Here is a 14295-nt window from a genome sequence, read left to right as displayed (position 1 = left end):
CACAGCCAACACCACCAATAATTTCGAATTTCAAAGCAAATGTAGTATGGATTTTCTCACATTGAGTGTTGAAATGTGTCTTGGAAGAACAACATCAAAGCTCCAATCAATCCTTGGTGTAAAATTTTCGAGCCCCTTTTCAAACACTAGGTAGTATTGGTGTTGATTTTGTGGAATTGAGATGGATATTGGATGAAATGAGTGAATGTATGTATGTGGGGAGTAGGAAATATGTGCTTGAATAGAAAATTTGAGTGTGGAATGTGTTTTGTGAGAAATGATTTCGAAGTGAAGGAGAAGGTGGGAGAAATGTTATTCGGTAATGTCCAATTTATGCCCCTTTTAGTATTTAAAATCATCGAATGTGGGTGCGGTGCAGCTACTGGTGTATGAGCGCGGGTGCGGTATGTTTTCCAGCGCGGGTGCAGTGCTTATCCACGGGTGCCGTGTAAATATAAGCAGGGGTGTGCTGTAGCTTCTGTATTTTTGCATCTTTTGCACTTCCCGATTCAGCATTTTAATATTCCAAACTCTCATCCTAAGCTTCCAAACTACAACAAATCATTTAAAACCTACTCAAGAATCTCCCCAAGTTAAATACAAATAATAAAAGTGCATTTTGCACTTATCGAAAGCCTAATAAATTACATCTGTATAACACACAATTAACTATTAATAAACTTGAAGACGAGCCGGTGCCCCCAAGAAAGAATACAGAACGTTATTTTCACCATACTCCTTACATTTATCAAATAATTTCTCCGAAACATTAATACAATAATGTCGAATTCACAAGCAAAGAATGATTTATTTACCCAATATATAGATATATATGAGAGCTCAGTAGATAGATATACTCAAGCAGCTGCGGATTTTTTGTCTTCGTGATCATCAAGATTTAGTGCATGAAGCAGTTTCGGCCAGGATTCAGGAATTCCTCCAGGAAGATCAAACTCCAACAACTTCCCGCAATTGCGGTAGAATTCCTCCACGGGTCGACTCTGCAAATTTGGATGTTTCCAAGCCAAGCCATATGTTATGCAACTGAAATTCCAAGTTCATGATTATGTATAACACACAACGGAAGCCTAGTCTTCTCAGGCTCTTAGCTACACCTTAAACAAAAACAGGTGAAGTTTAGGCTTTTTAGGCTTTTAACTACATATGTATGAGACTGCCATCTCTCTCATAGAGCAGGTGTTTTTTTTTTATTTGGGGGTGGGGGGGAGTGCCACCTAGGACTGTGTTTTTTCCTTCTCATAAACAAATTCCCATCTTTCAAAAAAAAAAACAAACAAACAAACAAACACTACTACCTTCACAGGATGTCAAGGTTAAGTGCAAAAACTACTTAGAAACTAAAGAACTTCAAATAATGAAAAAATTATGAAATTGTTGACAGAAAAAACAATCCACCAGGAAGTTGATTGATAAAATTTTAATAAGATGATGGATTACCATTTCATCATAAACCCGTATACGTTCTTTAACAACTTCTTCAGTGTCATCGGACCGTGTAATTAGTTTCGATTCACATTGTGAAGGAGGTAGAAGGGGAGGCATGTACATTCTATTACTTCCATCTTTGTCCTTGATATCGATACAAGCAACAGTTGTAGTTCCTCCCACACTCACTGCAAATTCGTCGCCCGAGGCACTTTGCTATTAGAGCTTCTTCCCGCAGTTTCAGATTTATTACCAAGTCAATATCTGTCACCTTATCCAGGATTTCCTGCATAACAGGGAATGAAACACCATTAAGTAATGGCTATAACTCTGTGTTTCCAATTAACAAATCATCCACACAAATTCTAAAACGCACAAAACTAAGCCAGCTGATGTTTGCAAATACACAGGGTTTGTGCGGGCTCACATTCTCCATTCTAGGGATATAATTTTGGAGAAATATGATGTACTTTGCTATTGTCTTGAAGAAATATATATTTTAGGATTTCAATAACACTCATCACATGTACAAATATATATTATGAATTATAAATATAATCAATACTTAGTTATATAATTAACTTAGTTTAGTCAAAAAAAAAATATTTGAATCTAAACGAAATCATAGATGATATTGAAGTAAGCGAGAAAGAGATATCCAGGAATAAATTATGTGAGATTCATTACATAAAATAAATGAAGTATGGCGTCATTATATTATTAAAGAAATAAAATACATTTACAGGCCTCTTTTTCCTTAGTTTTTTGTTGAAAATGAGAGTGGACATATTTTTGTCAGCTCATTTAAATTTCCAAAGATAGTAAAAATAATAGGCTTTCCATCAGCAATATAATAGGATGTAGATGTATAGAAAATGATCGAGTTCGACCTACCCTAGGTATTGCCCTCAGTGTAAACGTAATGGTCAGTATTGTCTCAAAATTTTCTTATGTGAGTCAAACATAGACCTCACACGTTTAGACCAATGATCGCATGATCTTATTAACCATAGAAAAGCATAAAAAATATTAATAGCTTAAGTCATAAGTAATAATTATGTTAATGATGTGAAACGGAGGGAAAAATATTTTCAGAATGAGAATTGAAATATGGAGATACGAGGATCTTGAGAGGTATGCCGGTTTTTATCCCTGGATTAATCCTTCCTCTCTGCCTCCTCTGCCCCACTTCTCACTTCCTTCTCACCTGATCTCATAATGTAACCGAAAGCATCCCTTCACCTCCTTTATCTAAAGATCCCACCTGACTGCACCGTCCCCTTCCTCCGGCGACGGTCGCCGTCCGTCGCCGACTATCCCCAAGCCAACCGCGACCTTTTCAACCCATTCTATCCACCGTACGCCTCCTTTGCTCACATCGTTCCAAACCTCACTCTCGTTAACCCTTTCCGACTGATTTCCGACCACCGTCCTTAGCTTCTGATAAACCTATTTATCCCTTCCTACTTCTGTAACCGCCCGTTCACGGATTTCTGATTTCCAGTAGCCATTTTCCTTTCTTTAAAGTCAAAGGAGATGAATCGTTTGCTAACCAGGGCTCAACTCAAAACAAGTTGTGAGACCAAAATCGAACACAAGCTGTTCTTATTATGCAAGGGCATAAGGGGAGATACACTGATAGTGATAGAAAGAACTAGAAATGCAACTTATAGGATGGAGTTGGACTGCAACAGTTTATACTGGTTTTTGGCAACAATCAAGGAATACATCGATAAACCATTTCCTTGTTCGCAATTTAAGAAATTCAGAGGCAAAGAGGCTGTCATATCGCTGCAGAAAACTACGAATGGACGAGGTAGCTATTTGGAATTATCTAAGATTGTTTGGAGAGGAAAGACGCAACGTATCATCATACCAAGCGGACGATTCTACTCGGGATGGAAATGGATGGCACATAATATGTCCAAACTTATGTCAATTCGCACGTACAAGTCACCGAGTACCAGAGTAGAAAGAGATAACTTGGAAAAAGATCAGAAGCGTTTCAAGGTCATTTCGACGTATCACAACAAAAGAATTCCTGAGGTTGCTACGCTGGAACAACTACCGGTTTGTTTGGTGAAGGATTGGAGCAAAGCACTGATCATTACAAAGGAGTGCGTCAACATATCATGGAACATGGTTCGTATTACCCTTGGAAGAGCGGTTCAGAGGAAGGTCGATTTGTTTCCTTTTCAAGCTAACAAGGCAGCTTGGTGGCCACAGAATGACGAGGATGCAGCCTTCTACCTAAGATTGAAAAAAGTTTTTCTGGAAAAGAAAAACAGCTTGTCGTTTGAGAAGTGGAATCAGAATACCAATACTGAAGAAGAAACTTTCGAGTGTTGCAACAGCTGGGTGCGATTAATGGGGCTACCTTGGGACCTTTGGTCAACACAATTGTTCAAGGAAATTGGTGATCAGTGTGGTGGTTTGTTGAATATTAGCCAAGACACAGTGCTACTTAAAGATCTATCAGCAGCAAAAATCAAAGTAGTTGGTATTGAAGGTGGGTTCATCAACAGAAACTTAAGGATTCAAACTCTCAGAGGATCTATGACCATTCGCATCATGGTGGATTCGGTCGATTCGTCAGCTTATGATATTTTTGAAAAGAGATCTTATGCTCAAGTGGTGGTTAATGGTGCTAGAATATTACCAGGTTGGGGCAGCTTGACAGGTTCCAAAATTACAGAAGCAAGTGCGAAAAAGAAAACGGAAGATGACCTACCGAGCATGGACAACAACCAAAATGCCAAAGATATGAAAGCTAAGGTAATCATGCATAATTCTGAAGGTCGCAATTGCTACTCCGAACCTTGGTACCGTAGGGAAGCAGATCAAGATTATGAAAAGAATTCATCCAAAAGCAGAGAGTGCATTTCACACAGGGACAATTGATTCTTTGCAGACTACTCCAAAACAGAGAGAATTTGAGTACGTCTATAGTAGGAAGAAATGCAAGGCAATCGCTGACACATATTACGGGCCAGTGGGTGAAGAACCAAATATTCCATTTATCGAAAATTACAATGATTTTACAGGAAGGGACGACGAAAACTGGGAGAAAGATATGAATCCAAATTTCTCGGATGAAGGTGACGAATCCAGTGCTGAAGGAAGTCTCATCTCTGATCAATCGACTGTACATTCATCGGAATTCGACGATTTGGGGGTCTTTTTTGAAGAGTCTCCGAGTAAGGGTGGCAATAAGCCCGATATCTCTAATCCTATTCTATCCTCTTTCCATTCTTTGTCTCCTATAGGTTCATTCCAGGATCGGGGGGGAGGGGCTGAGATAATAGGCGGGGTGGGAAATACACCTACTGTGGTTAAGTTGGGTAATTCAGGAAATAATTCCCTGGGGCAACATAATGGCAAGGTGAAAGAAGTAACATCGGGGCAAGTCGAGCTAAAGGAGCTAAAAAATGTGGATGATAATGATTGTTTGTCAGCTATGGGCGTAGTGAAGATATGATTCTTGAATATAAACGAAGGTGGGGAGGTGGCTGGACAGTAGTGAATCTCATTGCGATAGAGTGGCGTCAAGGGTAGAAGCGGTGTATCGATGAGAATTATTTCATGGAATATTAGGGGGAGTGGTTCGGCATCACGCCGGGCTTTGATACGTGCTGTCCTTGTGAAGGAAAAACCGGATTTAATAATTTTGCAGGAGTTGAAAAGAGAAGTGGCGGATCGTAGATTTATTGCAAGTATATGGAAGTCGAGGTTCGTGGAGTGGATCATTCTACCTGCTATTGGTCGGTCTGGGGGAATACTGATGATGTGGGATCCTAGGAACATTTCGGTTAAGGATAATTTGATTGGGGAATTCTCGATTTCGATTCATATACAAAAGGATAATATCATAGATTGGTGGTTCACGGCGGTCTATGGACCTTGTCAACCTAGATTGAGAGGTAATTTCTGGGATGAGATGGCGGGATTGAGGGTTCTATGCGGAGATCGTTGGTGCGTGGGAGGTGATTTCAATGTGGTCAGATCAGTCACCGAGAAGATTAATAGTCTTTCTCAAACAACAAGCATGAGCTGTTTTGATGCACTGATTCAAGAACTGGAGTTGATCGATCCTCCCCTACTTAATGGAAAATTCACATGGTCGAACTTTAGAGAATCGGCCATTTGCTGCAGATTGGACAGATTCTTGTTCACGGTGGGGTGGTCTGAAATTTATCCTTCTTATAGGCAATCTCTATTGCCCAGGATTATTTCGGATCACCACCCAGTGGTCTGTGATTTGGTTAAACCTAAGTGGGGTCCGACTCCTTTCAGATTCGAAAATGTGTGGTTGAGGCATCCAGGGTTCAGAAACTTTATGCAACAAACGTGGAACAATTCGAGCTTTCAAGGATGGGAGGGTTATAGATTTATGATGAAATTAAGGGCTTCAAAGGGTGATATCAAAAAATGGAATGAGGAAGTGTTCGGGATGGTGGATATGAAAATTGCAGAATTAGTCAATAAAATAAGCAGATTGGATAAGCTGGAAAGTGAGGGTCGGGGTTCGCAAGAGGTCTCGAATGATAGGATAGAAACAAAAGTGCTGCTGGAAGAATTGGTATGTCGCAAGAATCAAATTAATAACCAGAAAAGCAGAATTAAATGGATTACGGAAGGGGATAGAAACACAAAGTTCTTCCACTCAATCTTAACTCAACGTAACAACAAAGCTATCATTGACAGATTGGAAAGAATTGATGGAACGATAACGAGAGACGAGAATGAAATTGTCTCTATTATTGTCCAGTATTACAGGGATTTGTATGGACTGTCAAATGTGAGGAGCTGGGGCATTGAAGGGGTGGAATGGAGTCCAATCGATGATGAGATGAGTGCAGATTTAGAAAGGCCTTTTTCTGAAGAAGAGATTAAACAAGCTGTGTTCCTTTGCGATGGTAGCAAGAGCCCGGGGGCCGATGGTTTCACGTTGGCTTTTTTCCAACAATGCTGGGATTTGGTGAAAATGGATTTGATGAAGGTTTTTGAGGAATTCTTTCAACGAGGAATAATAAATGCCGTGACGAATGAGACATATATTTGTTTGATTCGTAAGAAAGTGGAATCGAATAATGTCAAGGATTTTAGACCGATAAGCCTGGTAACGAGTGTGTATAAGATCATAGCAAAGGTACTGTCGAAGAGGCTAAAGACTGTCATTGCAGCAACCATTTCTGAATCTCAAAATGCTTTCATTGAGGGACGACAAATTATGGATTGCGGTCTAATTGCGAATGAATTGGTGGAAGAGGGGAGAACAAAGAAAAAAAAGAGATGGGTCTTGAAGGTGGATTTCGAGAAAGCATATGATAATGTGGATTGAGAATTCTTGGATTTTGTTCTTGTGAAAAAAGGGTTTGGTGGAAGATGGAGGTCATGGATGAGAGGTTGTCTGTCAAATGTGTCCTTCTCTATCTTGATCAACGGTAGACCGAGAGGAAAGTTCAAAGCTTTCAAAGGGTTGAGACAAGGTGATCCATTATCACCGTTTTTGTTCAACTTAGTGGTGGACGTATTGGGAAGATTAATTGATAAGGCGAAGCAGACAAATTTCATAAGGGGAATAGAAGTTGGTAGAGAAAGGGTAGAGATATCACACCTTCAGTTTGCCGATGACACACTCTTCTTCGTGCAAACAGATGATCATATAAGATTCTTGGTCAAAGTGGTACAATCATTCTGCGACATGTCGGGATTAAAAATTAATTGGAATAAAAGCGCATTGTTGGGAATTCATCGTGACCAGGTCGAGACAGAATCTTTGGCACAGGAAGTGGGCTGTAGAAGGGAGGAGTGGCCTATCAATTATCTTGGAATGCCCTTGGGTGGTAATCCGTTGAAAACCTCTTTTTGGGCACCCATTGTGACTAAGGTATCAAAAAAATTGGCAAATTGGAAAAAATCATTCCTGTCCAGAGGTGGTAGGCTCACTTTGATAATTTCGGTTTTAAATTCTATTCCGATTTACTTTCTGTCATTATTCAAGATGCCGAGAAGTATAGTGGAGGCATTGGAGAAGATATCCAGAAACTTTCTTTGGGACGGGGCGGATGGTGAAGCTCATTGTCATTTGGTTGCGTGGGAAAAGGTGTGTTAACCGAAAGATAAAGGAGGAACAGGGGTGGCAAACATAAGTTTGAGAAACAAGGCGATGCTTGGAAAGTGGTGGTGGAGATTTTTTGTGGAGGGTGAGACATTGTGGAAAAGGATAATAGTGAGCAAATATGGGTTACAAGAGAACTTGTGGGATGCTGGGTTGGCGTTAAATGTCACGTTCAGATGCCCATGGAAGTACATTTCCCGAATTTACCCGACTTTTAAACAGATGGTTGTATTTAAGGTGAGAGGGGGTAACAAGGTGAGGTTTTGGGAGGACAGATGGTGGGGGGATTCTTCTTTTAAAGATCTTTTTCCAGCTTTGTTTCAGCTTTCTTCGATCCGTAATATGCCGATATCCTTTGTCGCAATTTTTGATAGTGTCACGTCTACTCTGTCTTGGGATTTTGAATTTAGAAGGGCTATCAGGGATGAGGAGATGGATCAATTGTCCGAGTTGTTAGGGATTCTAGATTCAGTGAGATTGATAGAAGGGGTAGATGACTTTCTGCGGTGGCAAGGGGATCCTTCGGGTATTTTCTCGGTTAGATCATTTTACGATTCGTTCTTTCCTCTTAATCGCTTCCCAATTTCTTCGGTCTCCAATGTTATTTGGAAAACTCCAGTTCCGACAAAAATCCAAATGTTTTCTTGGATAGTGTCTTTGGGTAAGCTACCCACCTCGGAGATGATTCAAAAAAGATGGCCTTCCATTGCGTTGCGACCTAATTGGTGTGTACTTTGTAGAAACGCATCAGAAACGCAGAATCATTTGCTAATTCATTGTCCATTCACATTATCACTGTGGCATAGAGCTTTGCAAGAACTTCATTTGGTGTGGGTGATGCCTAACTCTACAACTGATGTACTGAATATGGACTTAGGACAGCATTTGGGATCAAGGGGCAGATCTTTTTGGTTCGTAGTTGTTCAGTGCTTATGTTGGACAACATGGCTAGAAAGAAACAAGAGGGTTTTCGAAGAAATTGAAGAAAATGCGGAGAGTTGCTGGGACAAAATAAAGCTTAATATTGCGATGTGGATTGGCAATCATAATGATTTTAAGAACGTATCAGTCTTAGATCTTTTGAGAAGTTGGGATTATGTGTATCAGTGACATTTTTGCTTTGTTGTTGTTGTTCGTTAAGCGAGTGGACCACCAGTCCACTATGTAAACATTCTTAACGTATTATTAATAAAATAAGTTTCTTATAAAAAAAAAAAAAAAATATGATGATGGGGTGATGTTTGTTATCATTTATGGGGCAACAGGGAAGGATGACAACAAGAGGATAGTGTGTTCTAAATACCCCAAACAACAAGCTGCATGCATCCGATAGAATGTTATTTGCTAGTTTAGAAGCTATTGCTCACCGCCTGTCTTAGAGTTCGCGGGAAACCATCAAGAATAAATCCTGTTTCACCTTTAGTCTGAGCATCTTCAAGACGTTTGGAAAGCATATCGATAATTATTTCATCTGAAAGTAACTTTCCTCGGTTAACAATCGCAGCCAGCTGCTCAAATTAAGAGAGTAAACAAAGAAATGGCCAAATAAGAATATGAAATAACAAAATGAAGAGGGCTTCAATGTATAAAACCTAAAATAATAACTAGAGTCAGCGGTTGGTGTAAGTTGTCTATACAGACTCTTAAGCCAAAAAACCATTAGCAATCCAAATATTGCGATAAAGTACTGCATTGCGATACAAACTTTCTATGACCATTAAAGAAGCAAGTATGTTTCCGGCTAAGTTTCTTAAGTAACTCCCAACAAAAACACACAGTTTAAAGCCAAAAAATGACCAAGCAAATGGGAAGCTCCCGTGATTTATCAGTGTTAGGTAATCCTTTGACAACTAAACACAGTTCAAGAAATATTCATAGCTAACCCCCTGTAATACACCTACGAACTCTACTTAAAAGTCTTTGTTCCAAATTGCAGTATCAGTTTTTGTAAAAATAAGAGCATTGTTTGTGTTAAACACGCAAGAAGTCAACTACTGATGCATAAATTAATCTTCTTAAACTTTGATATTCAAATCACAGAGAGTTCTTAATGCTATTATATCTCCAAGTTGTTCATGCTACATGGATTTTATTCCTGGTTCTAGATATAGTTCATCTTTCCAAGAAAAGTACAAAAAAGTTATCTAAAGCAAGTGATTTGTACTACATGTCACTTTCACTATTCCACGTCGACATATCACTATTCCACATATACTATGGCACTAAGATGAGAATTCCTGATCCCTGGGAAGGTTTTAGAGCATGCATGCAATGTGATGTTAATTTTCACTCAGTTTTGAAAGAATTTATAAAATATCTCATGAGAAATGTAGACATACTAGGAACTGTCACTGACATAATGTTGTGATGATGCTTATGTATCCATGAGAAGGGTTAGCCTACACTTGGAAACCAATAGGTCCTACCCGCAATTGATCCTCATGAAATGAACCCAAAGATCTTCAGGTCAGGTAGTACAAAGAGAGCAATTTATGACATCAAGGGTCTCAGGTGTATGCTTAAGTCTTGTACAGATTCCAACTTTGGGCCATAATACGATGTTATACAATGGCTTGTGATCGAGGTTTGAAAAGTCATATAAGAAACTATATACGACTCTTCTTGCAACTTGGTTAGTTACCTCCGAAAGACAACAATTGATGTGAATTAGTTGTTAATGGAGCCCACTATACATATTGTCGTTTGCATGGGCACATGGGCCTGACATGTGATTTAGGCTATGAAGGGTAATCAGGATAGTAAAATTTTCTTCTCGACAAGAAATCGTTTTGCTTGCCCAACAAAATAACCCCACAAGTATGAATGATTTTTTGTTACGCATAGCAGCATTTTACATCAGTTTAATTCTTTAATCAGAAAATAATCAATCAGTCCCATATTAAATTGGCTTCCGAAAATTCCAAATATCCTCAAGCCGGCACAAACAGTACTTCACAAAATAGGTTCCTCTACGAACTGATTGACAAATCTTACCAAATAGCTATACCATTTTACATTTCAGTCTCATAAACCCTCGAAAGCTAGTTATTGAGTGGAGAGTGCCCAAGAGGTTATAAACCCACATAGGCACATACCAAGCTTTTCACAAGTGATGTGGAACGAACACATATAACAATACATCCCCTTTCAGAACCGACGTCCACAACTGTGGTGACTGTTAGAGTAAGTGCCCCGAATCAACTTGTGGTTTAGGCTTTATTAACTCTGATGTGAAAACAATCTTTATTTTCATAATATTTTACGGTTTTATCCAATTATGTCATCTCTTTATCTGTATACTCATGCAAACTGCATAGATAAAGTCCTTGAATATGCAAGAAGTGTCAAGAGGTCTGCCTCTCCACGTAAGATCATGAAACTCATTAAGAATTGTACCGTACATTCTAAACAGGTTCCTAGTTGAATCTGCCGCTTACAATAAGGATAAAGGTCACTTGAGCTTAAGACTAATATATATGATGTAAATGCTATGTTCCATTGGCAAGGGCATTGAGATGTCCATTCATATGATCATTTGATGATTCACTGAATAACACTCCCTTGGACTGTCCAAGTAGTTATCACTTATCGAGTGGAATAGTTCGCGATTATGGTTGTACACCATTAGTCCTTTGACCAGAGACAATGTAGATGCTTTACGTACTAGCATACACTCTGATCCGTTTATCGACTCCATTGAAGGTCATCAGGTGGTAAGGTTGAGTGTAGTTTCAAAATAAGCAAGAGCAAAAGCATTGTATTCGGGATTCACTGTTTGCTACCGGCGAAAATATCCAATGTGATCTGATGAGTTAATAATGCAATGAATCTCTGACCAGAGTAAGACATGTGCATATTGAAAAGCTATTTCCTCAGTTGCACATATCATGTCGCTTTTACTACTCAAAGATACATCACATCGTTATCTAATTTATATGCAACGCTCGATATACCAATGGTTGCAGATTTGATCGGAATATATGAGATGAAGGGACCATATGGTATGCTAACCATAACTTAAAGTTCTTGCAGGCACTATCAGCAATATCTAAGAGATCATGTAGTGATGTTACTAGACGTTCTTACCATGATCCGATAGGTGCAATCAGACTCGACTTCTAACATTCTTGATCAAGGTGTTGATGAAAAGAATGGGGCTAATTAGGGTAAGACCGAATAAGAACAAATATTATTCTGAATCACAATAATTTGTGAATACACGGCTAGTTGTATCCCTGAACCATTAAGGGTTACACAAATTATCAGATTTTGTGTTCCCGTTGAGATATTCAAGTTCAAATACTTGAATTTGGCGATTGTAGTTTGGCAGATATCAAATAGACTGCTTATAAAGGAGTTTATAAGTGGATTTCATGTATTGGAAGTTGTGAAAGTTAGCTTAACTACTAATTAAGTGAGGAGAGTGAAACTGCCTGGATTGGTGAAAAAGTTCACAAAACTGGCAACGGCAAAAATTGGATCAGTGAAAATTTTGATCTTCGAAATTTTCAATTTTCATTACATGAACAAGATTTGTACCCTCGGTACATCGGTATTATCTGATCGTCAATCGGGGTTATAACGAGTTCACAATTATTTATTTAATAAATTTAAAATATACTATATGTACATAATTCTCATGAAATATTCTAGAGACGTCTAGAATTGATTAATTGATTAACAATTAATTAAGAAAATAAAATAATGTGGATATGTATGCATAATTGACTTTGCATGATATATAAAATATGAAAATTTTAATTAATTAATGAAAATAGAAATCTTGATTAGAGTAGGATCATGAATCCTAATAGGAAAAAGACTCTTGATGTGATCAGGGAATCAAAATCTATAAATATTTCATTGAGTATAATATGAAAAAAGACTTCTTTTTACACACAAATTTTAACCACCAGAATTTTCTCCTCCTCTCCAAATCTCAAAGTTTCGGCCACTTGGTTTTTTTCACAAAAAAAACAAATCTCGGGTGCCCCTCCCCCTTCCACAATGCGCCGCCCGTCCCCATCAGATCTCTGAATTCCGATGATCTAGTCCCAACAAAAATTCATGTAAAATTTCTAGTGCATTCTACACGAGGAATTCAGTCTCCGATCGTGGACCTGATTAGACGATAAAAAGACAGAGATCCGTTCAAAAGGATTTACAAGAAGTGTTGTATCCGCTTAAAAACCGGAATAATCGATACCAGCGTTACATAAGCAAAGGTAAAATATTCTAAACACCCAATGTATGTTTTAATTCATACGACGCTCAAGAAATGTTTCGAAAGTCGAAACAAAATTTTAAAACTTCCACTGCATATTTGGTGCGACAAAATGGTACTCCAACAGTGACTTCGCGTACCCCACACGTATGCAGGTAGCGGCCTTCTCGTGGTGATTTTGTGTACCTCACACATATGCAGGTCGCTCTGATGCCAATGTTAGAACTCACAAAAGCTAATTACTGAGATTCGGGTGTCCAAGATGTTATAAACTCACAAGGTAGGCTTTTCACAATTGTGGGATGAAACATGGCACACTACAAAACACCACTCTCGCACAATCACAACTTCACGCCACTCATTCAGACACGGAAGATCTAATCCCAATTCCTAAATCAGTACAAGATAAACAAAACTACTAAATCAAGAAAGAGGTTTAACATGAATTATTATTCTTATCTAACCCTAATCGATCACCGTTATTTTTAAAAATACGACCTTATGCAGTTTTAAAAGAAATGGTTGACCGTTCCAATTTTCTAAATACCCCGTTTAACATAAACATAAAATTACCACCAACATCAACTACGTTTAGGGAAGCAAAAATTAAAAAAAGCGACCTGCGCAGAGAGAGGCCCGTGAGAAGAAAGCTGGTGGCGGACAAGATCGCCTGTGGAGATGTGGGGCACCCCTAGGAGGCTCGACAGGCGGGTGGCGTAGGTCCCCTTGCCTACACCGGGGCATCCAAGGAATACCCACTGCACATTTCTGTTTTTTCCCTTGGAATTTTCAATCGGTAGTGCCGAAGAAAGAGCTGATGATACCCTGTGGAGCTCAGTTTCGGTAGATTTCGTGCAGAAATTCGGAAGGGATCCGCTTCTTCTGCACCTCTGAATCAGGCGGCTAAGAACCGCCATTGGTGGAACTGAATTTCTTGATTACTGAAACTATGAGAGAAGATGTTCACTTTGCAGAGGCTGGTTGGGTTGACGAAGTGAAGCGACTGAATCCAACCACGAAAGAAAGCGGTGAAAAGGCGACATAAATTGCACGTGGGTTTGCTTTTTTTAGGATTTTTTTATTAAATAATATTAAAAACTACTAAAATTTAAGAAAAAAATTAATAAAGCGCCGGCCATTTGAAAATTAAGTCACGTTAATTTTTAAAATTATAAATAAAATATATGAAATTTTAATAATATCTATTTTAAATAATAAATAATGATAAGATTTTAATAATAAAAATTAATAGTTTAGAAAATTTAGAAAAAACAATAAAATTTTAAAACGAAGGAGCCAGGGTCGTTTAATTTTTCAAGTTGTTATTATTTAATTAAAAAAAACCTGTTTTTTTAGTTTCTCAAAAACAAATGAACTGCGTTCTTATAAATATTTTTGAACGTGGGATTTGTATAATCTTATATTAGAAAGTATATTTTATACACTTTGCGGATTTTTTTTTATTTTATACACTTTGTGGATTTTTTTTTAAAAAAAAAAAACA

The 14295-nt window shown here is 38.3% G+C and overlaps 1 protein-coding gene across 1 annotated transcript; it reads right to left on the bottom strand.

Moving 5' to 3' along the window:
- Positions 1 to 655: 655 nt before the first annotated feature.
- Positions 656 to 13850, bottom strand: LOC140807795 (probable adenylate kinase 6, chloroplastic). The gene is given in 5 exon segments (XM_073164759.1): positions 656 to 1001; positions 1459 to 1611; positions 1613 to 1732; positions 8935 to 9075; positions 13412 to 13850. Coding segments are annotated over 5 exon segments (855 nt in total). The 5' UTR covers positions 13709 to 13850; the 3' UTR covers positions 656 to 857.
- Positions 13851 to 14295: the final 445 nt, after the last annotated feature.

This window comes from Primulina eburnea, chromosome 12 (assembly GCF_022965805.1).
Source record: "Primulina eburnea isolate SZY01 chromosome 12, ASM2296580v1, whole genome shotgun sequence".
Taxonomy (NCBI): Eukaryota; Viridiplantae; Streptophyta; class Magnoliopsida; order Lamiales; family Gesneriaceae; genus Primulina; species Primulina eburnea.
The sequence above is the reverse complement of the archived record's forward strand: the minus strand, read 5'-3'. Positions and strand labels throughout refer to the sequence as shown.